The sequence below is a fragment of the Oncorhynchus gorbuscha genome, linkage group LG24 (genome assembly GCF_021184085.1).
Source record: "Oncorhynchus gorbuscha isolate QuinsamMale2020 ecotype Even-year linkage group LG24, OgorEven_v1.0, whole genome shotgun sequence".
Lineage (NCBI taxonomy): Eukaryota > Metazoa > Chordata > Actinopteri > Salmoniformes > Salmonidae > Oncorhynchus > Oncorhynchus gorbuscha.
Window position 1 is genome coordinate 56,450,381 of NC_060196.1, and position 27,678 is coordinate 56,478,058.

Sequence of the window (27,678 nt, forward strand, 5' to 3'; positions counted from 1 at the left end):
GAAGGAGAGTTTGCAGTCTAGCCAGACACCTAGGTACTTATAGGTGTCCACATATTCAAGGTCGGAACCATCCAGTGTGGTGATGCTAGTCGGGCATGCGGGTGCAGGCAGCGATCGGTTGAAAAGCATGCATTTGGTTTTACTAGCGTTTAAGAGCAGTTGGAGGCCACGGAAGGAGTGTTGTATGGCATTGAAGCTCGATTGGAGGTTAGATAGCACAGTGTCCAATGACGGGCCGAAAGTGTATACAATGGTGTCGTCTGCGTAGAGGTGGATCAGGGAATCGCCCGCAGCAAGAGCAACATCATTGATATATACAGAGGAAAGAGTCGGCCCGAGAATTGAACCCTGTGGCACCCCCATAGAGACTGCCAGAGGACCGGACAACATGCCCTCCGATTTGACACACTGAACTCTGTCTGCAAAGTAATTGGTGAACCAGGCAAGGCAGTCATCCGAAAAACCGAGGCTACTGAGTCTGCCGATAAGAATATGATGATTGACAGAGTCAAAAGCCTTGGCAAGGTCGATGAAGACGGCTGCACAGTACTGTCTTTTATCGATGGCGGTTATGATGTCGTTTAGTACCTTGAGTGTGGCTGAGGTGCACCCGTGACCGGCTCGGAAACCAGATTGCATAGCGGAGAAGGTACAGTGGGATTCGAGATGGTCAGTGACCTGTTTGTTGACTTGGCTTTCGAAGACCTTAGATAGGCAGGGCAGGATGGATATAGGTCTGTAACAGTTTGGGTCCAGGGTGTCTCCCCCTTTGAAGAGGGGGATGACTGTGGCAGCTTTCCAATCTTTGGGGATCTCAGACGATATGAAAGAGAGGTTGAACAGGCTGGTAATAGGGGTTGCGACAATGACGGCGGATAGTTTCAGAAATAGAGGGTCCAGATTGTCAAGCCCAGCTGATTTATACGGGTCCAGGTTTTGCAGCTCTTTCAGAACATCTGCTATCTGGATTTAGGTAAAGGAGAACCTGGAGAGGCTTGGGCGAGGAGCTGCGGGGGGGCCGGAGCTGTTGGCCGAGGTAGGAGTAGCCAGGCGGAAGGCATGGCCAGCCGTTGAGAAATGCTTGTTGAAGTTTTTGATAATCATGGATTTGTCGGTGGTGACCGTGTTCCCTAGCCTCAGTGCAGTGGGCAGCTGGGAGGAGGTGCTCTTGTTCTCCATGGATTTCACAGTGTCCCAGAACTTTTTGGAGTTGGAGCTACAGGATGCAAACTTCTGCCTGAAGAAGCTGGCCTTAGCTTTCCTGACTGACTGCGTGTATTGGTTCCTGACTTCCCTGAACAGTTGCATATCGCGGGGACTGTTCGATGCTATTGCAGTCCACCACAGGATGTTTTTGTGCTGGTCGAGGGCAGTCAGGTCTGGAGTGAACCAAGGGCTGTATCTGTTCTTAGTTCTGCATTTTTTGAACGGAGCATGCTTATCTAAAATGGTGAGGAAGTTACTCTTAAAGAATGACCAGGCATCCTCAACTGACGGGATGAGGTCAATGTCCTTCCAGGATACCCGGGCCAGGTCGATTAGAAAGGCCTGCTCACAGAAGTGTTTTAGGGAGTGATGAGGGGTGGTCGTTTGACTGCGGCACCGTAGCGGATACAGGCAATGAGGCAGTGGTCGCTGACATCCTGGTTGAAGACAGCGGAGGTGTATTTGGAGGGCCAGTTGGTCAGGATGACGTCTATGAGGGTGCCATCTCTGCAGCACTCCACCAATCAGGCCTTTACAGTAGAATGGCCAGACAGAAGCCACTAATAAGTAAAGGCACATAACAGCCCGCTTGGGGTTTGCCAAAAGCCACATAAAAGACTCTCAGATAATGAGAAACAAGATTATCTGGTTTGATAAAACCAAGATTGAACTCTTTGGCCTGAATGGAGGAAACCAGGCACCATCCCTACGGTGAAGCATGGTGGTGGAAGCGTCATGCTGTGAGGATGTTTTTCACCGGCAGGGACTGGGAGACAGGATTGAGGGAAAGATGGACGGAGCAAAGTACAGGAAAACTTGCTCCAGAGTGCTCAGACCAACACATTTTAAAAACATTATGCAAGCATGGAGTTTTTTATTTAACAAGGCAAGTCGGTTAAGAACAAATTTATATTTACAATGACGACCTACCGGGGAACAGTGTTTGTTCAGGGGAAGATAAATACTTTTTCATCTTCTCAGCTCTGGGATTTTATCCAGCAACCTTTCGGTTACTGGCCCAACGCCTCAAAATGCAGGCAGTAATTATGCAAAATTCTATAATTTTATTATTATTTTACCTAAAAAAAAGTCATAATTACAGGCAGTTAGCATACCATACAGGTAGCATACCTAGTTGGGACTGGCAACAAAACCCACTGAGATTATTTTATGTTACTCTTTAACAAAACCACCTACTCAGTACCTACAGTAGGGATATTGCTGCTTCCTCAGCACGCTATGATAACGGCACCTAATGTGTTCATGCAGGGCTCATCTAACTCCCTGGTTATACACAATTTAAAAAAGAAACAGCAGATGTTGCTGATTTTGTTTGCGCTTTCACTTGATTACAATTGCGCGAAGTAGAACACGCGCCTGCGCATTCCTTCTTCCACGTTGCTGCGCCACAATCTCTGTCTGCGCATAAAGCCAAAACATAGCAGAAATATTTAGTGTAAAGCTGCGTTCTTGCTGAATATTTTGAACATGGCCAGATATTTGAGACCTCCAAATACATCGCTTTTCATCAGAAACATTTCCGATGAATCCAGGTGAGTACACATTTGGAACAAATCCCCCTAGTCGAGTCAACTAAATACTTCGACGCCCCGAGCTAGCTAACATTAGCCCAATGCTAGTCGGCTAGCCACGCGCTTCGGCCTGACTTGACCTTACCGGGGTAGCTAGACCAGAGGAGGCTAGACTCAAATCCTAGTCCATAAAAATCAAAAGAAAGCTACTATCATCAGATCAGATTGAAACATACGTTTGTATCTATATCAATCTGGCAATACTTCGAAGTAGTTAGTTGTCCTGCCTAATGAGCTAACGTCGTTAGCTTGCTGTAGCTTCCGGTGCACACTTCGGTGGGAAAATAAACTCCGCTTTTGCTTTATGGAATTCTAATATAAATGGCTTAAACATATGACTGTTAGAATGACATATTCCCCATATCTAGTTAACAGCCATGTATTTTATTCGCAAGACAACACTACATACACAGGCCTACACATAGTAACACAGTAGCCCAAAGGCAGGCAGGTGGCGATACTGAGGTTTAACCTTACTGTCCAAAGGGAAACGTTATGCAGCCAACTATACACTCATCTCCCCCGTGGACCCGTTTATACTTTAAACATTATCAATTCAGGCAAAAAGTCGTCGATAATCGTTTTTAATGTCGACAAGGCTATACATATATAACCTACTTTAATTAATGAAACGCCATTTTCCACTACCATGCTACTGTGGCTAATGCTATAGTCCCGGATGTTGCGTATCGCGTTCTACCAATCATGTTGCAGCAGTTTGTTTTTCCACAGCTGGTAAGATTCAAAATAATAAATAAGTTGTTCCCAGAAATCCTTTAATATAATATCATGTACCATATCACCCAGTCATCACCAAGACCAGTATACGGTCTCATCGAATAATGCACAGTCCAGCTTATTTTTTTTTATTTTTTGCTTTTATTTAACTAGGCAAGTCAGTTAAGGACAAATTCTTATTTTCAATGACAGCCTAGGAACAGTGGGTTAACTGCCTGTTCAGGGGCTGAACGACAGATTTGTACCATGTCAGCTCGGGGATTTGGACTTGCAACCTTCCGGTTACTAGTCCAACACTCTAACCACTAGGCTACCCTGCCGCCTCTACGCTCTAACCACTAGGCTACCCTGCCGCCTCTACCACTAGGCTCCCTGCTGCCTCTACCACTAGGCTACCCTGCTGCCTCTACGCTCTACTAGGCTACCCTGCTGCCTCTACGCTCTAACCACTAGGCTACCCTGCTGCCTCTACGCTCTAACCACTAGGCTACCCTGCTGCCTCTACGCTCTAACCACTAGGCTACCCTGCTGCCTCTACGCTCTAACCACTAGGCTACCCTGCCGCCTCTACGCTCTAACCACTAGGCTACCCTGCCGCCTCTACGCTCTAACCACTAGGCTACCCTGCCGCCTCTACACTCTAACCACTAGGCTACCCTGCCGCCTCTACACTCTAACCACTAGGCTACCCTGCTCTACACTCTAACCACTAGGCTCCCTGCTCCTAACCACTAGGCTACCCTGCTGCCTCTACACTCTAACCACTAGGCTACCCTGCTGCCTCTACACTCTAACCACTAGGCTACCCTGCCGCCTCTACACTCTAACCACTAGGCTACCCTGCCGCCTCTACACTCTAACCACTAGGCTACCCTGTCGCCTCTACGCTCTAACCACTAGGCTACCCTGCCGCCTCTACACTCTAACCACTAGGCTACCCTGCTACCCTTATTGTCTGTTTACATATTGAAATTGTTTATTAGATTAACAAATATGGTGTGTCAATCTTAACTGATTTATGTATCAGGAAATGGAATGCGGCACACTTCAATCACATTTATTTTGTAGAGCCCTTTTTACATCAGGAATTGTCAGTGTTTTACAGATATCCAGCCTAAAACCCATAATGAATACAGGGTGCGGACACTTCAAGACTGAAAGGACAGGTGGTCTTTAATGTTTTAGGCAGTCAAGGGATGTGGTGGGAAGAGGCATGGTAGTCAGAGATCTGTCCAGGGCAAGTCAGCTAGCCTGCAGCATGGGATGGGCAGGTCAACCAGGTGGATTGGTGACATGCAGAGCCAGGAATCCTCAGGCCAAGGTTTCCTCAGGCATAGTGAGAGAGAAATGGGTTATTAGTGGCAGCATTCAGATCCATTTTAAAATAAATGTATAATCATTTATTTACTATTAATTACACTTTTCAGATTGCACAAGTTTAAGAACATATCACTTAATAGACCTGTAAACAAAACAATCATTACATGAATTAATGTGGGTTAAAAATCAATATATTCTACTTTAAATCTAATTTAAACTTGATAATTTCACATCGTAAATGTTTCATCTTATTAAAACTGAATATCGTTCTGTAAATTAGTTCATGCTAACAAATCCAATACAGGCCATTGAAACTATCAGAACGGGGGGAGAGACTGCTGCAAGTCTATTGCCGCACTGGTGTGTCAATTTAAGTAACATAATAAAAACCAATCCATCAATATCCGTCAGTTTAAGTTAGAGATTATTTTTTGTTGTTGTTGCATGAACTGCATATCAATAGGCGGCCTTCCGCATCTGCGGTGGTAGATAACCGAGCTACAGTGGCGTTTGTCAGACCATGAGACATCCCGAAAATCGTTCTTCTCACGAAGACGTCTGCGCGGTTTGGCTCTGCGGCCCCCACAATTGTCACAGGTCGGAAGTCTGTGCAATCTGTCAACTTCTGTTGGTAACGTTTGGGCTACTAACTGTGACCCCACAAAAGTGAGATTCTCACAAACACGTCTCAGTTTTGCTCTACGACTCCCACAAATGTCACGGGACTCGTGACTATTATTTCTACATTGTAGAATAATAGTGAAGACATCAAAATTATGAAAATACACACATGGAATCATGTAGTAACCAAAAGTGTTAAACAAATCAAAATATATTTTAGATGTGAGATTCTTCAAAGTAAGCCACCCTTTGCCTTGATGATACACACTCTTGGCATTCTCTCAACCAGCTTCATGAGGTAGTCAGTCACCTGGAATGCATTTCAATTAACAGGAGTGCCTTGTTAAATGTTAATTTGTGGAATTTCTTATCTTAATGTGTTTTAGCCAGTTGTGTTGTGTCACGGTAGGGGTGGTATACAGAAGATGGTCCATATTATGGCAAGAACCGCTTTAACAAGCAAAGAGATAAGACAATCCAATTCAATTCTTAAGACATGAAGGTCAGTCAGTCCGGAAAATGTGAAGAACTTTGAAAGTTTCTTCAAGTGCAGTCGCAAAAACCATCAAACGCTATGATGAAACCGGCTCTCATGAGGCCCGCCACTGGAAAGGAAGACCCAGAGTTGCCTCTGCTGCAGAGGATAAGTTCATTAGAGTTACCAGCCTCAGAAATTGCAGCCCAAATAAATGCTTCACAGAGTTCAACTAACAGGCACATCTCAACATCAACAGTTCAGAGGAGACTGCGTGAATTTGTATTTTTTATTTATTATTTCACCTTTATTTAACCAGGTAGGCTAGTTGAGAACAAGTTCTCATTTGCAACTGCGACCTGGCCAAGATAAAGCATAGCAGTGTGAACAGACAACAGAGTTACACATGGAGTAAACAATTAACAAGTCAATAACACAGTAGGGAGAAAAAAAGGGGGGAGTCTATATACATTGTGTGCAAAAGGCCTTCATGGTTGAATCAGGCCTTCATGGTTGAAGGCTTGATTCAAGAATGAGAATGAGTAGGTGTGTCCAAACTTTTGACTGGTACTATGTATATTAATAAAAATATAAAAAATCCTGACCTCTTATCTCCTCCTGGATATAGCAAAGACATTTTTTTGGCATTTATGAATGTGTTATTCAATGCGTATGTATGGACTATATTAGTAAAGGCCGAATTCATTATTTTATCCTAAAATTCACGGGGGATACGAGTGTATAGCTGGCTGCATAATAATTCCCATTGGCCGGTAAGGTGAAACAACTAAATATTGCGATCTGCCGGCAATTGGGCTACTAACACAGGGGATTTGATCAATTCTTGGAACTAAGATACATTTCAGAGTGTGCATGAACTTCAAAAAAAGTTTAAATTGTGTTTTTAATGCAAAGAAGTGGTATCTTCATATTGCCCAACAGAAGCCACCGGTCTCAGCGGTCTGTCCGTGGCTCCCATGGTGGTGCCACTTTATTCTGGAACTTAAGACTTTTCCTCCAGGTCATTGAAGTGAAATTTCTATCTATTTACGGTATTCAGGCCTGAGGATTTGCGGCGTGAGTTTGGTCGCTATGGGCCTGTAGTAGATGTCTACATTCCACTTGACTTCTATTCACGCCGACCGAGAGGATTTGCATATATTCAATATCCTTTCCCTTCTACAGTGAGCGTTATGAAATATGTGTTTCTCTTTTTGTTTTAATTTTGAATGTGGTGTAAACTTAACGTGCTTTCTCAGACGGTGTCTTCAAGCATTGAGTTTTGGTTGTATAATTGATTTGCTGTGACTGTTTTCTGTATGTACACGCTGAAGAACTTTTTAATATCTAACTTACATTTCTCTGTTGCCCCAGAAAATGTAAAGGTATCCAGTTGTTGTGGAAAGTAGAGTAGATCTAAAGACAAGCAGCAAAAGACCGCCAGGATGCAAGAAACAGAGAGAGGGAGAAAGGTTGAAAAAGAAAGAGAATTTAAAGCTTGAAGAGACAAAGGAAAAAGGGGGACGGAGTCGAGGCTTGGATATGTCATCAAAAGAAAGAGGAAAAGGGAAGAGATTTTAAAGGGCAAAGACGAGCAGGAAACCCAAGTTCTTCTGGGAGGCGGTTAAAGAGCTTAAAGATCAAGATGTAAGTCAAAGTCGAGCGTGTTTAAGGTAACAAACCTGAATTATTTTGTATCCTCTCAAAAAAAAATGAATCGCCAAGTATTACAGGAAAAGCAATCGATACATGGCCAATATGCTAAATTTGATTCTTAATTGAACTAAGAAATTATAATTGTACTCTTATCAATATATTTTGCACTCAACAATATCATTTGAAACTAAAGCAGTATTGGTTACTTGGTAAAGGCCATAAAATTAGCGACACATTATTGAAACATGTTTGCCTCATCTTTAATCTTCAGAAGAACCCAACATGCACTTAACAATTGTTCCACAACCTACGTTTAGCTTTATACTGTCAGCCAATATGGCTTCCCTTTTGATTAAGTGGCAGAAGATGCATTGTATTACAACAGTTGTGCTGAAAAGAATTTAACCACACAAGGCCAGAAGGTAAGAACCTTAACAGCTCAGCAAGTTTGAAGATGTGCGCGACGCAGAAGATGCTCTTCACAACCTGGACAGGAAGTGGGTGTGTGGCCGACAGATTGAAATCCAGTTCGCGCAGGGAGATCGAAAGAGTAAGACAGTTACCCCAATTTATTGTTTGCTGAAGTAACTATGTACCATATCGAGCAATTTACTGATTTTACTTTCAAGCTGTAAGTTCAAATACATGTATTTCCTACCTGATGTGGTACAGCTGTAATACTTTCAAGTAGAGCTAAAGCATTTGGTATGGTATGTCTGCTAGTTGGGTTTTTCTCTCTTTACCCAAGTACCCTTTTTATTTTTTCCATCACAGCACCCAATCAGATGCAAGGGAAAGAGGGGGGATCTTCGCGCAGCTCTTCGCGGCATGATGATCGTGATTATGATCGGGACAGCCGCCGTAGGCGCTCTCGCAGCCGTAGCTACCAAAGACGCAGGTCACGCAGCCCATCCTACGAGCGCCGGACCAGACGTTCTGAGAGTCCCCGGGAGTAAGGCCCTTTCTAGTGTTTTCCAACTAGCTTCAAATAATTCTATTTGGAGGGGATTTCAAGCTGTGAAGCTTCTATAAAATGTCAGTTCTGCTGAGTACATTCTGCTTGACAATATACTTTTGTTACCCAGCTCCCGTGGAAGGATGTATGGTGGTAGAGGAAGAAGCAGGAGCCCGGAAAACGACAGGTGGGTCCTTCACAGCTGAACCACTGACAATGATTGCATCCCAAATGGCACCTCTATTCCCTATATAGTACATTACTTTTGACCAGGATTTATTGGGCTTTATTCAAAAGTAGTGCATTATATAGGGAATATGGACCTATTTGGGAGGTACACAGAGCCATGTTCTGGGCACTTTCAATTCATCTATCAATCATTAGTTGGCTGTGATCTTCTGTCACTTTTGCTGTCTTCGTCAGTGGAAGCGTGATTCTAATAATCCAATGGTTTTGTTCTTTACGCAGGCACAGGCCACCCCCACGTGACCACAGACGACCCCCTCCTGGGCACTCCCCTCACAGCCAGTCCCGCTCCCCTTCTCACTCCAGATCCAGGGCCCAGAGGGAGTCCAGAGGAAAGTCTCGTTCCCACTCCAAGTCCCTGAGCCCACAAGATGGTGACTTCCACCAAGCCCCCGGTGGCTATGAGCCTCGGGACGAGGCGTCGTCCCGTATGCGTTCCTTGTCCCGCTCGCGGTCCCGTTCCCTCTCGCGGTCCCGCTCTCGCTCCAGGTCCTGGACTGGACGCAAGTCAGGGGGACACTAAACATGTTTTTTGGATCTTTTTGACAGTTTTCTTGCTGGATAATTGAATGTTCATGGAACAGTTGTTGGTTGGTTTTGTTTGTTTGTTTGTTTGCAAAAATGATATTCCTTTGTTTTTTTCCCCCCTTTTTTTTTTTCCTTTGAGGAAAGACAAACATGGTATCCTTCTGTTTTTAAATCCATCAATCCCAGAAATGTCCTGTCGTTTACACCCTCTGTTTCTAGTCATTATATCTTTTGTAAAAGGGTTGTCTTTCATTAGACCCAGGGCTATAAGTACTGTACAGGCCAAGATCAAGGCCAGGATTGCATCCCATCAGTGGTAGGTTTGTGTAATAACACACATGACATTTTAAAGGTAATTTCCGTTTGAGCCAACATATGCAGCGTTTACTATGAATGCAGTCTCGGCAAACGAGGGAATATTGCTTTTTAAAGTTGCATAGCTGAAAAGGGCTGATCAGATTGAATCCTGGCCCTTGTCACTAAAATCATTACCGTGACTGTCTAGTCGGGTACATTGGACACCGTTCCACACAGTTGGGATGATTTGTAGTGTAAGTTACCTGGCCTGTATAAGAGCCGCTAGCCACTTGGTGGGACAGTTCATTTTCTAATGCTGTTTTTTTTTATATATATTTTTAAAGATTTGTTTAGCGATACAGGCCCATGTTAGTCCTGTTTTGATTTAATACATTCTGATAGCCCTAATTTTCATGCCTTCCAGGAATTCTAGAATAATTTCAGTAGTGTCATCCTGTCAACTGAAGGTTTGCGTTAGTTGCTATGGTTTTTACATAGCCTGTTGTATTTTGTATTGTTTTCTGACATAAAAACATGACCTTGATCCTTCTCTCTGTGTTAGTGCTTCATACTCAACGGTTCCTATGGTGGCTTGTAGTTATTCTATAATCTTTGTTTCCTTCGACAGCAACTCAAGAAGTGTAGTCTTCCTTCCTTCTAAATATCAGTTATACTCCACTGTATATGCAACTGTATCTTGAGTAATAAATGTGTAAAAATGAATGGTAGCTATCTAGTTTGGGTGGCATTCTATCAGACATTGTTTGCTTGCATTTCTGCATGTGAGGATGTTTTAGAATTCAATACGGTGTCCGAACATCAGTCTTACTGAGACGTCGACTTAAATCCGAGGATATCTGTACCTGGCAATCTATTTGATTCTGTAATGTCACTATACACAAAATACCTCGAATGCTAATACCAGACACGTGATTCGGGAGGAATAATTTATTTTCATCTTGATAAAGGTCAGACGAGCTTATTCAAAAGATCTAAATAAAAATAAGTTGGATGGATAAAATGAGAAAGAACAGGTTTTGAATTTGGTATGAAGCATAAACTTTGAACAGTTGGAACAACAGCGCAAAGTAATAAACATTAAAATATATCAATCAAATATTCCACTCAATTGCTTACATGTTCCATTTGATTCAAATTTTAACTTGTAAGTTTTGGTACATAAAATACTAAATTTCACAATGGGATGTGTAAGGTAACCATAGTAACCGCAAGTGTGGGTGTTAAGTCACATTTTGTCCTGCATTTTTTTGCCAATACAAAAGAAAATGTCTTTTAATCCCGTCTGTGCTGTGCATAGTTTTCCCAGAACATTGTTCATACTTTCTGTGATCATGATTGCTTTGTATAAAATGCCCAAGAAGGGGGAGCACAGAAAGCACTGTTTCTACAGAAATGAATGAAGTCCTTTTTTTTCATTGGTGGAAATATTACATAATAGACTACAGACAGCAACAAAAACAGTTCAAACTAAGTAGTATTGCTGTGGTAGAATACCAATTGAGAGTAAAATAGTTCCTCCAACTTTGAGGTCAGATGCTCTAATAAGTGCCAAAGCTTGGTATGTGCATTACTCCATTACTTCATAGAACAACAAGCAGTAACAATATAGCCTGGGTGTCGGTCTGTTTCTGCTCCCTTGTCAACAACTAATGCCAAACAATGGAGTAGGCAAGAGCACAAACTGATATGGGACCAGGTTAGTAACAATAAGGCAGGGCAACCAAGAGGGACTGCAGACTTAATACAACAAGACTGATGCTTCCTTCTACTGCTCTGACTGCTGCTTCCTTCTACTGCTCTGACTGCTGCTTCCTTCTACTGCTCTGACTGCTGCTTCCTTCTACTGCTCTGACTGCTGCTTCCTTCTACTGCTCTGACTGCTGCTTCCTTCTACTGCTCTGACTGCTGCTTCCTTCTACTGCTCTGACTGCTGCTTCCTTCTACTGCTCTGACTGCTGCTTCCTTCTACTGCTCTGACTGCTGCTTCCTTCTACTGCTCTGACTGCTGCTTCCTTCTACTGCTCTGACTGCTGCTTCCTTCTACTGCTCTGACTGCTGCTTCCTTCTACTGCTCTGACTGCTACTTCCTTCTACTGCTGCTTCCTTCTACTGACTGCTGCTTCCTTCTACTGCCCTGACTCCCCAAAAACACAAGTATTGCTGAGCCTGCTGTGCTGTACACACATTTTACTATAACCATGAAGGTGAGTGAGGATAGATAACAGTACTCCTAATGTGTCCAGATAACAGTACTCCTAATCTTTGTTCTACAGTATGTCCAATTTTGCTCAGTTTTCATCAACTTCGAAGCAAATGATGAGGTGTTTATACAACATTGATATATGAAAGGTTGTACTGTATGTGTCACAAACACTCGTTCTACAATTCATCAATGTAGGCATATTGGCAATTGACCAGATTATTAAAATGAGAACTACTTTGAGACATCTTGCCAACAAAGCTATCCAGTTTTCTTCCAAAGCGCTCAGTTGTGAGTCAACTGACTGTAATCTTTCAAATAAAAATTTCAGTTTGAGCTTTTCAAATAGCCAGATTGATTATAATTGCATCACAGGTTGCTGTGAAAATTACAAACATTGGTTTAACTTCCCACAAGCTCCTACTCCTGACAATCAAAGAGTACAAAAACGTTAATCTGACTGGGTCGTATTCACTAGGAACCAAACAGAAGCAAAGGGGCAGAAACGGAGAGGGACTACCTGAACATACTAAGAAATGAGAAGATTGTTTCCATGTGTTTGGGTCAGATACAATAACACTGCCATCACAGGTCTGGTTATATGGGAGAAAATGTGTATTGTTGTTGGTCTCTGCTGGTCTCTTCTACCTGAGGCTTCTGCATTCTACAGAGAGATCCCTCTTTCTTCTTCTTGTGAACAATTGACCTGATTATTGAAATTATATATACTTTTGAGACATCTTGTCAACAAAGCTATTCAGTTTACTTCCAATGCCAATGTGCTCGGTTGTGAATCAACTTATTGTAATCTTTTTTTGCGAGCAGAATCAGGATGAACCTCGGTAACTGTTACACTGCTCCTTGATGCTGCATGTCCATCCATGTTGGTCATAGACTGGAACCTTGCCCCTGCTTTGCTGCGTGTTGACACGGTCCTCCTACCATGCTGACTTTACTTTGTCACCTGGTAAGATATTTCAAATGTAAATAAAAAACATGCTTGGATACGAAAGCATCACTAACTAACCAGTTCAGAGACGTATGTTAAAGATACTAGCCTATGGCTCTGAACCAAGTAGAGTGACCCTCAGTTATGACACATGCCATTGCTTTGTTCTGTACTGATGTTATGGGTGTTTGTGTTTTGTCTGTGTTGAACATCAGTCAACCTCCGTAAACACTAGACGACTTTGTACCTGGAAAGTGAATCAATGAGCAGCTAAAGTTAATAATAGCAAGTCAATAATTTAATGATGAACTAACGTTAGTGCAGTCTATTGACTTGAATTAACTACGCGACCCAGACCAATGATTTCCAGACCGATGGTATTTTGTCAGTAGTTACTACAGCCATAATGGAAAAATTGGCAATGGTAAAAATTCATGAACTTTTTTTGGTCATAATTTAAGGTTAGGTATACGGTTTGTAGTGTGTTTAAGGTTTCGGTTAAGGTTAAAATCTGATTTTAAGAAGATACATGTTAGAAATACGCGGGGTTTAGCGATGAACTATGACTTTGTGGCTGTGGTAACTAGTGACGACCCAGACTAACGAGGTAACGTAGAGGATAAAGAGAGGCCCAACTCGGCGGAAAATCTGTCTCTCTCCAGCAGGTGGCGTTTTTTCTTTGTTTCGCCTACCAAGCAAGGAGTTTTTGTATGGAGGTCAATGAGAGTGTCGAATTTGGTCAACCAAAAAATGTATGGCTTATTTGACAAGTTTTTGTATTTGTATTTAATTGGGATCCCCATTAGCTGCTGCCTGCCGCAGCTAATTTTCCTGGGCTCCAAACACATTAAGGCGAAAAACAATCCAGTTTACACATTACACCTAAAACAAAAATATAAAACAGTACATGATAGAACATTAGTACACCACTACATATCTACAATACAAAACGTATAATACCACCATACAACAATATTACAACGTACGTGTATGTAGAGTGCGTGTACTAGCGTTTGTGTGCATCACAGCACCCGCTGTTCCATAAGGTGTATTTGTATTAAAGAAATATATGATTCTACTGCTGCATCAGTTACCTGATGTGGAATTAGAGTTCCATGTAGTCATGGCTCTATGTAGTACTGTGCGCCTCCCATAGTCTGCTCTGGACTTTGTGAAGTCTGGTGGTATTGTGGGTATGCATGGGTGTCCGAGCTGTGTGCTAGTAGTTTATTAAACAGACAGCTTGTTTTACACTTCCTACAAAAAATAAGTAGTGATCAAGTCAATCTCTCCTCCACTTTGAGCCATGAGATTGACATGCATATTACCAGACTGCTTTGTGGACAACGACTCCCATTGTCTGGGCGGAGAGACATGTATCTTGTCAGTATCCATAATCGTTGGGAAACATTAGCTAATGCCTGCATAGCTCATATAGATGTTATTAAATGACTAATTAGTATTAGCTGCGTGGCTTTGGTAGAGCACTAGGAGCGGGCAGCTATATTATGCAAGCTATTACCGCCTATTATTAGCTGGCTAACGTTGAACTTATCATTTTGGTTGTTAAAAGAAAATACGTTTAATTTGATAAAGTAAAGATATTACTTAAATCGGTCAGCTCGCTAGCTGTGTTATTAACTTTTTTTTAAAGGAAGCAAAATTCATATTTCGGTCTGAACTCCGCCCAGTAAGTGGCGGTGAAGGCAATTAAAGGTGTGACATCTGCCTTAAAACGAAAGTTAGATGGAAGAAGACGCCATTTGAACGTTGTTATTTAGCAAGCGAGTGATTTAACAAAAACACCGAGAAAAATAAATTAGAAGACAAGAAAGCGCAAGACGGGACAGCCAATCTTCATTTACTCAGTTACTATTAGCAGCTATCCTACATTTTGACCGACACCCCTCCCACCAAAAAGAAGTGGTTTTCTGGACTAAGTTTAGCTACCATGGCGTGCACAGCTACTTTGAAGCGTTCAGTGGAGTTGGAGGCCCTTCACAGCCCTCAATCTCCAAAACGGCGAAGGTGCAGCAATCTGCCCGGGACTCCGGTCTCCCCGTCTCCAAAGCGATGCAACCTGCTGTCTGCTACAGGTGACAACAGTCCGATGTCCCCCCAACCGACTGGTGGAGGAGAACACCGGCTCACCCCAGGTTAGTCGATTGCCCGGATTGAGCTGGATGGACATTGTAGTAAAAGAGGCTATCTAATAATAATTAAGTCTGCTTTTTAAAGGCTGTAGCTAATAGGCCTACACTGAAGCAAGACAAGATCATTATGATGTAAAAGGTATACACATATAATATGTAGTTAGCAAACGTTAGCCACTAGTCTCAACTCACAAGTTTGCCAGAATGAACCCGGCCCTGATTGTAACATGTTTATCCTAGCTAACTATGTCAATACGTTTCTAGTTGATGACAATACCTAGGTAGGAAACAGTGGTGGGTGGAAAAAGTACCAAATTGTCATACTTTAGTAAAAGTAACGATATCTAAAATAGAAAATGACTCCAGTGAAAGTCACCTGGTAAAATTCTACTTTGAGTATATGTCTAAACAAATTATGTCAAAAATCGAATCAAATTCTATTTGTCGCGTGCGCCAAATACAACAGGTGTTCCTTTACGACAAGCCCTTAACTTAACCAACAATGCAGTTCAAGAAATATAAAGAAGAAAATATTTACTAAATAAACTTGAAGTATAAAAAAAGTAACATAATAACAATGAGGTTAGGGTAAGAGTATGTGCAGGGGTACAGGTTAGTCAAGGTAATTTGTACATGTATGTAGGGGTAAAGTAACTATGCACGGATAACAAACAGGGAGTAGCAGCAGTGTAAAAACAAAGAAGGTGTCGATGCAAATTGTCCGGGTGGCCTTTTGATTAATTGTTAACTGACATTGCCTAGTAGATACGGTTTAAGTCAGAAGTTTGCATACACCTTAGCCAAATACATTGAAACAAGTTTACATTTTTCACAATTCCTGACATTTAATCCTGGTAAAACTTCATTGTCTTAGGTCAGTTAGGAACACCACTTTATTTTAAGACTGAAATGTGATTTATTTCAGCTTTTATTTCTTTCATCACATTCCCAGTGGGTTAGAAGTTTACATGCTCTCAATTAGTATTTGGTAGCATTGCCTTTACATTTTTAAACTTTACGGGTAGACTTCCACAAGCTTCCCACAAAAAGTTGGGTGAATTTTGGCCCATTCCTCCTGACAGAGCTGGTGTAACTGAGTCAGGTTTTGCAGTCCTCCTTGCTCCACACACTTTTTCAGTTCTGCCCACACATTTTCTATGGGATTAAGGTCAGGGCTTTGTGATGGCCACTCCAAATACCTTGATTTTGTTGTCCTTAAGCCATTTTGCCACAACTTTGGAAGTATGCTTGGGGTCATTGTCCATTTGGAAGAGCCATTTGCGACCAAGCTTTAACTTCCTGACTGATGTCTTGATGTTGCTTCAATATAGCCACATAATTTTATTTCCTCATGATGCCATCTATTTTGAAGTGCGCCAGTCCCTCCTGCAGCAAAGCACCCCCACAACATGATGCTGCCACCCCCTGTGCTTCACGGTTGGGATGGTGTTCTTTGGCTTGCAAGCCTCCCCCTTTTTCCTCCAAACATGGTCATTATGGCCAAACAGTTTTAAATTTTGTTTCATCAGACCAGAGGACATTTCTCAAAAGTACCATCTTTGTCCCCATGTACAGTTGCAAACCATATAGTCTGGCTTTTTTATGGCAGTTTTGGAGCAGTGGCTCCTTCCTTGCTGAGCGGCCTTTCAGGTTGTCGCTATAGGACTCGTTTTACTGTGGCTATAGATACTTTTGTACCTGTTTCCTCCAACATCTCCACAAGGTCCTTTGCTGCTGTTCTGGGATTGATTTGGACTTTTCACACCAGAGTACATTCATCTCTAGGAGACAGAACGCATCTCCTTCCTGAGTGGTATGACAGCTGCGTGATCCCATGGTGTTTATACTTGCGTACTATTGTTTGTACAGATGAACGTGGTACCTTCAGGCATTTGGAAATTGCTCCCCAGGGTGAACCAAACTTGTGGAGGTCTACAATTTTTTTTGAGGTCTTGGCTGATTCTTTTGATTTTCTCATGATGTCAAGCAAAGAGGCACTGAGTTTGAAGGTCAGCCTTGAAATGCATCCACAGGTACACCTCCAATTGACTCAAATGATGCCAAGTAGCCTATCAGAAGCTTCTAAAGCCATGACGTAATATTCTGGAATTTTCCAAGCTGTTTAAAGGCACAGTCAACTTAGTGTATGTAAACGTCTGACCCACTGAATTGTGACACAGTGAATTATAAGTGAAATAATCTGTCTGTAAACAATTGTTGGAAAAACCTGTCAGGATGCTCTCGTTGGTGGGCTGTATAACTTTTTGAGGATCTGGGGTCCTAGGCCAAATACCTACATATTTAAAACAGACCACCATAGTCCCTGTGCCCAAGAAAGCAAAGGAACCTGCCTAAATGACCACCGACTCATAGCACTCACGTCTGTAGCCATGAAGTGCTTTGAAAGGCTGGTCATGGCTCACATCAACACCATCATCCCAGAAAGCCTAGACCCACTCTAATTTGCATACCGCCCCAACAGATCCAAAGATGATGCAATCTCTAGCACTCCACACTGCCCTTTCCCACCAGGACAAATGGAACACCTATGTGAGAATTCTATTCATTGACTACAGCTCAGCCAGCGTCCACATCACCAACAAACTAACGTGGTCTTCAGTCGTGAAGAGGGCACGACATAACCTATTTCCCCATTCAAAGAGACTGAAAATATTTGGTATGGATCCTCAGATCCTCAAACGGTTATACAGCTGCACCATCGAGAGCATCCTGACTAGAGGTCGGCCGATTAATCGAATGGCCGATTTTATTAGGACCGATTTCAAGTTTTCATAACAATCGGAAATCGTTAAATAAAAAAGGTATACATTTTTAAAAAAAATTTTTTTAACTAGGCAAGTCTGTTAAAGTCACTTATTTTCAATGACTGCCTAGGAACTGTGGGCTAACTGCCTTGTTCAGGGGCAGAATGACAGATTTTCACCATGTCAGCTCAGGGGTTCCAATCTAGCAACCGCACAGTTAACTAGTCCAACGCTCTAACCATTGCACTCCACGAGTAGTCTGCCTGTTACGCGAATGCAGTAGAAGCCAAGGTAAATTGCTAGCTAGCATTAAACTTATCTTATAAAAAAACAATCAATCATAATCACTAGTTATAACTACTAATCCAGTTTAGCAGGCAATATTAACCAGGTGAAATTGTCATTTCTCTTGCGTTCATTGCACGCAGAGTCAGGGTATATGCAACAGTTTGAGCTGCCTGGCTCATTGCGAACTAATTTGCCAGAATTGTACCTAATTATGACATGCATTGAAGGTTGTGCAATGTAACAGGAATATTTAGACTTATGGATGCCACCCGTTAGATAAAATACGGAACGGTTCCGTATTTCACTGAAAGAATAAACATTTTGTTTTTGAAATGATAGTTTCTGGATTCGATCATATTAATGACCAAAGGTTCATATTTCTGTGTTATTATGTTATAATGAAGTCAATGATTTGATAGAGCAGTCTGACTGAGCAGCAGCAGGTCCGTAATAATTCATTCCAACAGCACTTTTGTGCGTTTTGCCAGCAGCTCTTCGCAAGCACATTGCTGTTTATGACTTTATGACTTCAAGCCTATCAGCCTAATGGCTGGTGTAACCAATGTGAAATGGTTAGCTGGGTGTGCGCTAATAATGTTTCAAACGTCGCTCGCTTTTAGATTTGGAGTAGTTATTCCCCTTGCGCTGCAAGGGCCGTGGAGCGATGGGTAACGATGCTTCAAGTGTGGCTGTTGTCGACGTGTTCCTGGTTCGAGCCCAGGTAGGGGCGAGGAGGGGGACGGAAGCTATACTGTTACACTGGCAAAACTATAGTGCCTATAAGAACATCCAATAGTCAAAGGTATATGAAAGGTATATTTTACATGGCACATATTACTTTCTTCTCCAACACTTTGTTTTTTGCATTATTTAAACCAAATTGAACATGTTTCATTATTTATTTGAGGCTAAATTGATTTTATTCATGTTTTAAGTTAAAATAAGTGTTAATTCAGTATTGTTGTTATTGTCATTATTACAACAACAAAAAAATAATTGCCGATTTTTAATCGGTATCGACCTCTAATCCTGACTGGTAGCATCACTGCCTGGTATGGCATTTACATTTACATTTAAGTCATTTAGCAGACGCTCTTATCCAGGCACTACAGAGGGCATTCACCTTATGACATCCAGTGGAACAGCCAGTTTTTAGTGCATCTAAATATTTTACAATGGGGTAGAAAATACTTTATCCTATCCTAAGTAAACCCAAAAATTAGTAGGTTTCGTGTCTCCGGAAGGTGGTGATTGACTCCGCTGTCCTGGCGTCGTGAGGGAGTTTGTTCCACCATTGGGGAGCCAGATGCACAGTTTTGACTGAAGACGGGAACTGACTTCCTCAGTGGTAGGGAACTCCTCAGGCCATTGGATGAATCCCAGAACCCTTATTTGGGTGTGGGCCTATCAGAGCCTGGACAGTCCTACAGCATAGCATCCGTGTCATCACCACTGGTCTGTATTGAGCGAGTCACTGGAAGCCAGTGGAGTTTTAGCTTGGAGCAGAAATCATTTAAAATTCTTGGGAAGGTTGAACACTAGACGGCACTATTTTTCTGGATGAGTTGTATTTAATGGCACAGGCAGGGGCCCAGCCAACAGCAGACTTTAAGTAAAACGGGAGATGACAAGTGCCTGGATTAGGACCTGCAAACGTTCCTGTTTTAGTGAGTCTGCAGGGTCAGAGGTCTGCGGATGTTGTCGAGCATGAACCTACAGGAACGGGCCACCGCCTTGATTCAAAATGTAGTTTTGGGTGACAGGGTGTTGTCCAGGATCACACCAAGGTCCTTAGCGCTCTGGGAGGAGGACACAATGGAGTTGTCAAATGATGGCGAATCATGGAAAGTCCTTCCCGGGAGGAAGAGCAGCTCCGTCTTGCCGAAATTCAGCTGAGGTGGTGATCCGTTCCACACTGATATGTCTGCCAGACATGCAGAGATGCGATTCGCCACCTGGTCATCAGAAGGGGGAAATTGAAAAATGTTGTTAGGTGCATAGCAATGATAGGAGAGACCATGTTTTATGACAGAGCCAAGTGACTTGGTGTATAGCGAGAATAGGAGAGGGCCTAGAACAGAGCCCTGGGGGACACCAGTGGTGAGAGCGCGTGGTGAGGAGACAGATTCTCGCCACGCCACCTGGTAGGAGCGACCTGTCAGGTAGGACGCAATCCAAGCGTGGGCCACAGAGATGCCAGAGCAGATTGTCCAGAATCTTAGGACTCGGAGAGGGTGGAGAGGAGGATCTGATGGTTCACAGTATCGAAGGCAGCCGATAGGTCTAGAAGGATGAGAGCAGAGGAAGAGGTTAACTTTTCGGTGCGGAGCGCTCCGTGATACAGAGAGAGCAGTCTCAGTTGAATGAATCTTGAAACCTGACTGATTTGGATCAAGAAGGTCATTCTGAGAGAGATAGCGGGAGAGCTGACCAAGGACGGCACGTTCAAGAGTTTTGGAGAGAAAAGAAAGGAGGGATACTGGTCTGTAGTTGTTAACATCGGAGGGATCGAGTGTAGGTTTTTTCAGAAGGGGTGCAACTGCTCGGCCTGCAACCGCAAGGCACTACAGAGGGTAGTGCGAACGGTCCAGTTTTTTTGTCTTCACTATTATTCGACAATGTAGAAAATACTACAAATAAAGAAAAACCCAGAAAATTAGTAGGTGTGTCAACTTTTGACTGGTACTGTACGTACGGTCACTGTAGGGACGACGACACCGTCAATGCAGTCGTCAATGCACTTATTGATGAAGCCGGTGACTGAGGTGGTAAACTCCTCAATGCCATTGGATGAATCCCAGAACATATTCCAGTCTGTGATAGCAACACAGTCCTACAGCATAGCATCCATGTCATCTGACCACTTCTGTATTGAGCGAGTCACTGGTGCTTCCTGCTTTAGTTTTAGCTTGTAGGAGAAATAATTTAAAATTCCTTAAATTAATGAATAACACACTATTTTCTCACTTATGGATGAATAACACACTCCAACACTCAGACTTAAAAAAATATATCTATTTTTTTTTACAAACGTGTGTTTTAGTGAGTCTGCCAGATCAGAGGTGGTAGGGATGCCCTGGTCATGATAAGTGCATGAATTGGACCATTTTCCTGTCCTGCATTCAAAATGTAAGTACTTTTGGGTGTCGGGTAAGAAGTACATTCTTTTCTTTAGGAATGTAGTGAAGTAAAAGTTGTCAAATATAAATAGTAAAGTACAGATACCACAAAAGACAACTTAAGTCGAAATTGAGTATTTTTACTGAAGTACTTTACACCACTGCTAGGAAGTAATTTATACATCCATCTACCTACCAAATTGAAAATGATGGATTGATTAGGTGCATGCATGTGTGACCATGTTTTATCACGCAACCGAGAGACATGTGGGAGGCCTGGGTTGATGCGTGAGGAAACACTCAATCACCCCAATAATGTTAAGATTAAGTTTTCTGTTTCCCCTCTCCACAGAGCAGATTGTCCAGAATCTTAGGCAAGAATACAGCCGCTATCAGAGGAGGCGGAAGCTTGAGGGGGCCTTCAACCAGAGCCAGTCCCAGAGTCTAAGTGATGGCCCAGGCCAAAGCCCTGGCTTCATGTCACCAAGCGCCCAACCAGGTGTGTTTTCATGCACTCCCACCAAGCTGAAGGAGATGCTGTCAGCATCTGATGGCAAATAAATTATTGTAAGAATGAATAACACACACATTGTGCTGTCTCTCACTGTAGGGATGAATAACACACACACACACTGTGCTGTCTCACTGTAGGGATGAATAACACACACACACACACTGTGCTGTCTCACTGTAGGGATGAATAACACACACACACACTGTGCTGTCTCACTGTAGGGATGAATAACACACACACTGTGCTGTCTCACTGTAGGGATGAATAACACACACTGCTGTCTCACTGTAGGGATGAATAACACACACACACTGTGCTGTCTCACTGTAGGGATGAATAACACACACACACTGTGCTGTCTCACTGTAGGGATGAATAACACACACACACTGTGCTGTCTCACTGTAGGGATGAATAACACACACACACACTGTGCTGTCTCACTGTAGGGATGAATAACACACACACACTGTGCTGTCTCACTGTAGGGATGAATAACACACACACACTGTGCTGTCTCACTGTAGGGATGAATAACACACACACACTGTGCTGTCTCACTGTAGGGATGAATAACACACACACACTGTGCTGTCTCACTGTAGGGATGAATAACACACACACACTGTGCTGTCTCACTGTAGGGATGAATAACACACACACACTGTGCTGTCTCACTGTAGGGATGAATAACACACACACACACTGTGCTGTCTCACTGTAGGGATGAATAACACACACACACACACTGTGCTGTCTCACTGTAGGGATGAATAACACACACACACTGTGCTGTCTCACTGTAGGGATGAATAACACACACACACTGTGCTGTCTCACTGTAGGGATGAATAACACACACACACACTGTGCTGTCTCACTGTAGGGATGAATAACACACACACTGTGCTGTCTCACTGTAGGGATGAATAACACACACACTGCTGTCTTGTTTTTTTGGTGTGGTGAATAAGATCCACCAGAGTTAAATTCTTAAGAATTCTGCATGCGTTTTATTCTAGATGTTTCAACATCCTGACCTAGTAAGTTGGTTATTTTTAACCATCCATAGGGCACCCTATTCCTGATGTAGTGCCCCTGGCAAAAGTAGTCCACAATAAAGGGAATAGGGTGCCATTTGGGATTTTGCATGTGCTGTTGTCAGGCCACAGACCATTCCTTGTCGTGTTATGGTTTCTCCAGGGTCTTCTGTGAAGAGGGACCAGCCCTGTTTCACACTGCACCAAGTTGGCTCTCTGTGTGAACGGATTCTCAAGGACCACGACGAGAACATCCGTGAAGAGTATGAGCAAATCCTCAACACTAAACTGGCAGGTATACTGAGCGACTTCCTCTTTACAGATATGTGCCAGGATTCATGAAGCATCTGAGTAGGAGTGCTGATCTAGGATCAATTTCACCATTTTAGACCATAAATAATCAGTTTTACATAAGGGGGAGTTGGGACTTGATGCCAGATTGGCTCTCCTACTCTTAAAGGCTTTAGGAATACAGGCCCAGATTGACATCTCATGGTCAGACAGCTCAGTTTAATAGTTTTAATTCCATAGATCATTTGATGTTTTGGTTCCTTCCCAGAACAATATGAATCGTTTGTGAAGTTCACACATGACCAGATCATGAGACAATATGGCGCCAGACCCTCCAGCTGTGAGTTCCAACGATATCACAACACGGTAACGTTTATCCTCGTGTTTCTGCAGGGCCTGTTTTTAAATCATCATTTTCTTATTTTTCAGATGTCTCATGAACTATCGTAAATAAGGAAGTTACCCGCTCTCACGTCTAGACTGCTGCTCGCCTATCTCCACGTTTTTCTTTACTACTTCAGTGCTATGATTTTTCTTTTTGACTTTTAACACTCAATAATCTGAGTTGTATTTGTGTGGGTGTGCTTTTTTTTGGGGGGGGGGAGATGGATGGTTGATGTTCCTTTTTAATAAATTGCTGTAGAAAGCTAGGCTGATGTGACTTCTATTTAACCTCCCAAACCCACTGCTGCAGCATGAAGCCTCACTTTTCACCAACCATACATGAAAATGTGGTTCTCTTTTGAATTTTTTTTTTTTTTTTTTTAGAAATGAAAGTTATTTGCCATTTTGTGCTTTATCTAAATTGTATTTGATGTTATACAGGGGGTACTTCAGTGTACTACAGACTGTCAATTGTAGTTTTGCTTTTCTTGAAACATATTTTTGTACATGGCTGACTCCCTTGTCTTGCATATTTCAATTGATCTACCCTTTCCAGAAACTGATCATGTCAACCCCACGATAATCTGTTTGGAATTGGCAAGGTTCTTGTTCAGACATTCTACCCAATTATGCTACAATTGAGGAGATGCCAGCAAAGCATGTGTCGTTATACAGAGCTCTTTATAAAATATGCAGGCTATTACTCCCAAGAATACCATGAATGGAAGGGCTCATTTGTTGACTGGTTAAGATCCTTTTCACAGGGATAGACGAATGTTGAGGCGTTGTTTCATGTGAGAATGAAATGTGGGGAAACTGCACCTATCCTCTCTTGGTTTGGAATAAAACACCATTCAAGAAAAAAAAGATTGCGGTCAGAGTGAAGTATAACTGCAGTTATTCTGAAATGACTGTGTCTAAAATACACCCACGGTTGAAACTGCAGTCCTTTTTTCTTTTTTTAAGGAGTCTGTATAAACTTGATTCTGTTATCTATAATACTTGGGCCCTTGAGAGGTTTTGTAAGGGAACCACACTCATTGTAGTGACCTTCTCAAAGTTTTGAATCTAGCTGGTCCCCCTTTCATTTTGGTTTTAATTTTATTGAATGTTCTGCATATGATTTATAAACTCTTAATGTACTACTTGATATCCCTATTAAATGACTAGTTGTGGGTTATTAGTCAGGGGATCTTATAATACTGGTGTGTTCTGTAAAGCCTGTGATTAGGATTGAAGAGGTTATTTAGTCCTTTTACATAGTACTACTGAATACAGTGAATGTATGTCTTTAACGGATGGCGTTGGGTTGAAACAAAACTGATTTTCATCATTCAAACATGAGCTAATGTGCTTCTTCACAAGCTGTATACATAGGGTGCAAGCCTACCATTTAGGAAGTACCATTTCAAATGCATCATGAGTTATGCCCATTTCTTTACACAGACGAAGACTTGATTCTCTAATTGTGTGGTTTTGGATTGAGTTCTACAAGAAGATCTTACTATGAACTTTTAATCAAAAATACCCAATCAATTTTTTTAATTTTCCTACATGTAATAATGTGTCCTTTTTGAGCTCAGTTTTGCTGTACACAATTATAACATTGTTGAAATAAAGCCTTGATTTGAAGGGAATCATTTTGAATGTAGTTCTTGTGAGTTAAATTAAAGACATTAAGTAAGCCGAATATATGAGTTGGCACAAGTGTTACATTTGTAGCAAATGAAAATAGTGCACTGGGGGACAGCATTAATGTAGCATTTTGAACAGCATTTTGTAAACATTTTTCATAACTATGGAGAATATCAGTCTATGAAACACAGTATCACAAATACTTGAAAGATTTCTAGTATCGAAAGGGTCCATTATATTCAATGTACTGTCGAAGTACACTGTTATAAATTGCTCGAAACTACTGAAGCTCCTCAAGAACAATTGGTATGGGAGGGAGACTTCCATTTTCTTATTGCTTCACAATTAAACCAACAACAAACCTGGTAGAACAACCTGTTCTCATAGCATTTTGCTTTATCTAAATCCGGACTGGACAACATTGCCTCTGATTTGACACACTGAACTCTTGTCTGCAAAGTAGTTGGTGAACCAGGCAAGGCAGTCATTAAAAAAACCGAGGCTACTGAGTCTGCCGATAAGAATGATTGACAGTCGAAAGCCTTGGCCAGGTCGATGAAGACTGCTGCACAGTACTGTATTTTATCTATGGCGGTTATATCGTTTAGTACCTTGAGCGTGGCTGAGGTGCACCCGTGACCGGCTCGGAAACCAGATTGCACAGCGGAGAAGGTTTTGTGGGATTCGAGATGGTCAGTGATCTGTTTGGTGACTTGGCTTTCGAAGACCTTAGGCTGGGCAGGATGGATATAGGTCTAACAGTTTGGGTTCAGGGTGTCACCCCCCTTTGAAGAAGGGGATGACTGCGGCAGCTTTCCAATCCTTGGGGATCTCAGACGATATGAGAGGTTGAACAGGCTAGTAATAGTGGTTGCGACAATGGCGGCGGATAGTTCCCGAAATAGAGGGTCCAGATTGTCAAGCCCAGCTGATTTGTACGGGTCCAGGTTTTGCAGCTCTTTCAGAACATCTGCTATCTGGATTTGGGTAAAGGAGAAGTTGGGGAGGCTTGGGTGAGTAGCTGCGGGCGGGGGGGGGGGGCTGTTGGCCGAGATTGGAGTAGCCAGGAGGAAGGCATGGCCAGCCGTTGAGAAATGCTTGTTGAAGTTTTCGATTATCATGGATTTATCGGTGGTGACCGTGTTACCTAGCCTCAGAGCAGTGGGCAGCTGGGAGGAGGTGCTCTTGTTCTCCATGGACTTTAGTGTCCCAGAACTTTTTGGAGTTAGAGCTACAGGATGCAAATTTCTGCTTGAAGAAGCTGGCCTTTGCTTTCCTGACTGACTGCGTGTATTGGTTCCTGACTTCCCTGAACAGTTGCATATCGCGAGACTATTCGATGCTATTGCAGTCCGCCACAGGATGTTTTTGTGCTGGTCGAGGGCAGTCAGGTCTGGAGTGAACCAAGGGCTGTATCTGTTCTTAGTTCTGCATTTTTTTGATCAGAGCATGCTTATCTAAGATGGTGAGGAAGTTACTTTTAAAGAATGACCAGGCATCCTCAACTGACGGGATGAGGTCAATATCTTTCCAGGATACCCGGGCCAGGTCGCTTAGAAAGGCCTGCTCGCAGAAGTGTTTTAGGGAGCGTTTGACTGCGGACCCGTAGCGGATACAGGCAATGAGGCAGTGATCGCTGAGATCTTGGTTGAAGACAGCGGAGGTGTATTTGGAGGGCCAGTTGGTCAGGATAACATCTATGAGGTTGCCCTTGTTTAGAGATTTAGGGTTGTACTTGGTGGGTTCCTTGATGATTTTTGTGAGATTGAGGGCATCTAGCTTAGATTGAAGGACTCCCGGGGTGTTAAGCATATCCCTGTTTAGGTCACCTAACAGAACAAACTCTGAAACTAGATGGGGGGCGATCAATTCACAAATGGTGTCCAGGGCACAGCTGGGAGCTGAGGGGGGTCGGTAGCAGGCGGCAACAGTGAGAGACTTATTTCTGGAGAGAGTCATTTTTTAAATTAGTAGTTCGAATTGTTTGGGTATGGACCTGAAAAGTATAACATTACTTTGCAGGCTATCTCTGCAGTAGATTGCAACTCCTCCCCCTTTGGCAGTTCTATCTTGACGTAAAATGTTATAGTTGGGTATGGAAATCTCCAAATTTTTGGTGGCCTTCCTAAGCCAGGATTCAGACACGGCAAGGACATCAGGGTTGGCAGAGTGTGCTAAGGCAGTGAGTAAAACAAACTTGGGGAGGAGGCTTCTGATGTTGACATGCATGAAACCAAGGCTTTTTCGATCACAGAAATCAACAAATGAGGGTGCCTGGGGACATGCAGGGCCTGGGTTTACCTCCACATCACCCGCAATCAAATCACAATGATGTTTGACCAGTTTCTGTTTTAGCCAACTCCAATGACGCTATATGAGAATGACAATAGTAGAGAACGCTAAAACAGCCAGTGACATCCTGACAGACGTCATGGACAGCAACTACAAATAGTCATTTGACTTTAGTAACAAATAGAGCAAGCCTTAAGGAATTATGAATTAGACGCTACATATTTCACAACTTTGAAACTCAAAAAGGGCCTGGATTGGCTGGTTCAACTAGTACTCCTAGGGCACAGGCCACAGTAAACAAAACCAAGGATTAGTCCAAAATGGGATCCTATTCCTTTTATGACCAGGGCCCATCGGTCAAAAGTGCCGCACTATATAGGGATGTGGTGCCAT

General features: G+C 42.7%; 2 protein-coding genes across 2 annotated transcripts; both read left to right on the plus strand.

Moving 5' to 3' along the window:
- Positions 1–2,577: 2,577 nt before the first annotated feature.
- LOC124012532 (serine/arginine-rich splicing factor 10-like) lies at positions 2,578–10,178 on the plus strand. Its single transcript, XM_046326264.1, has 6 exons — positions 2,578–2,759; positions 7,013–7,117; positions 8,055–8,158; positions 8,383–8,560; positions 8,694–8,750; positions 9,032–10,178. Exons 1-6 carry the CDS (start codon positions 2,695–2,697, stop codon positions 9,330–9,332), a joined length of 810 nt encoding a protein of 269 aa, XP_046182220.1. The 5' UTR covers positions 2,578–2,694; the 3' UTR covers positions 9,333–10,178.
- Positions 10,179–14,527: 4,349 nt separating this feature from the next.
- LOC124012372 (akirin-1-like) lies at positions 14,528–24,995 on the plus strand. The gene is made up of 5 exons (XM_046325920.1): positions 14,528–14,960; positions 21,482–21,628; positions 22,847–22,978; positions 23,243–23,314; positions 23,404–24,995. The coding sequence occupies exons 1-5, from the start codon at positions 14,756–14,758 to the stop codon at positions 23,412–23,414; spliced, it is 567 nt and encodes a 188-aa protein (XP_046181876.1). The 5' UTR covers positions 14,528–14,755; the 3' UTR covers positions 23,415–24,995.
- The last annotated feature ends 2,683 nt before the right edge of the window (positions 24,996–27,678 follow it).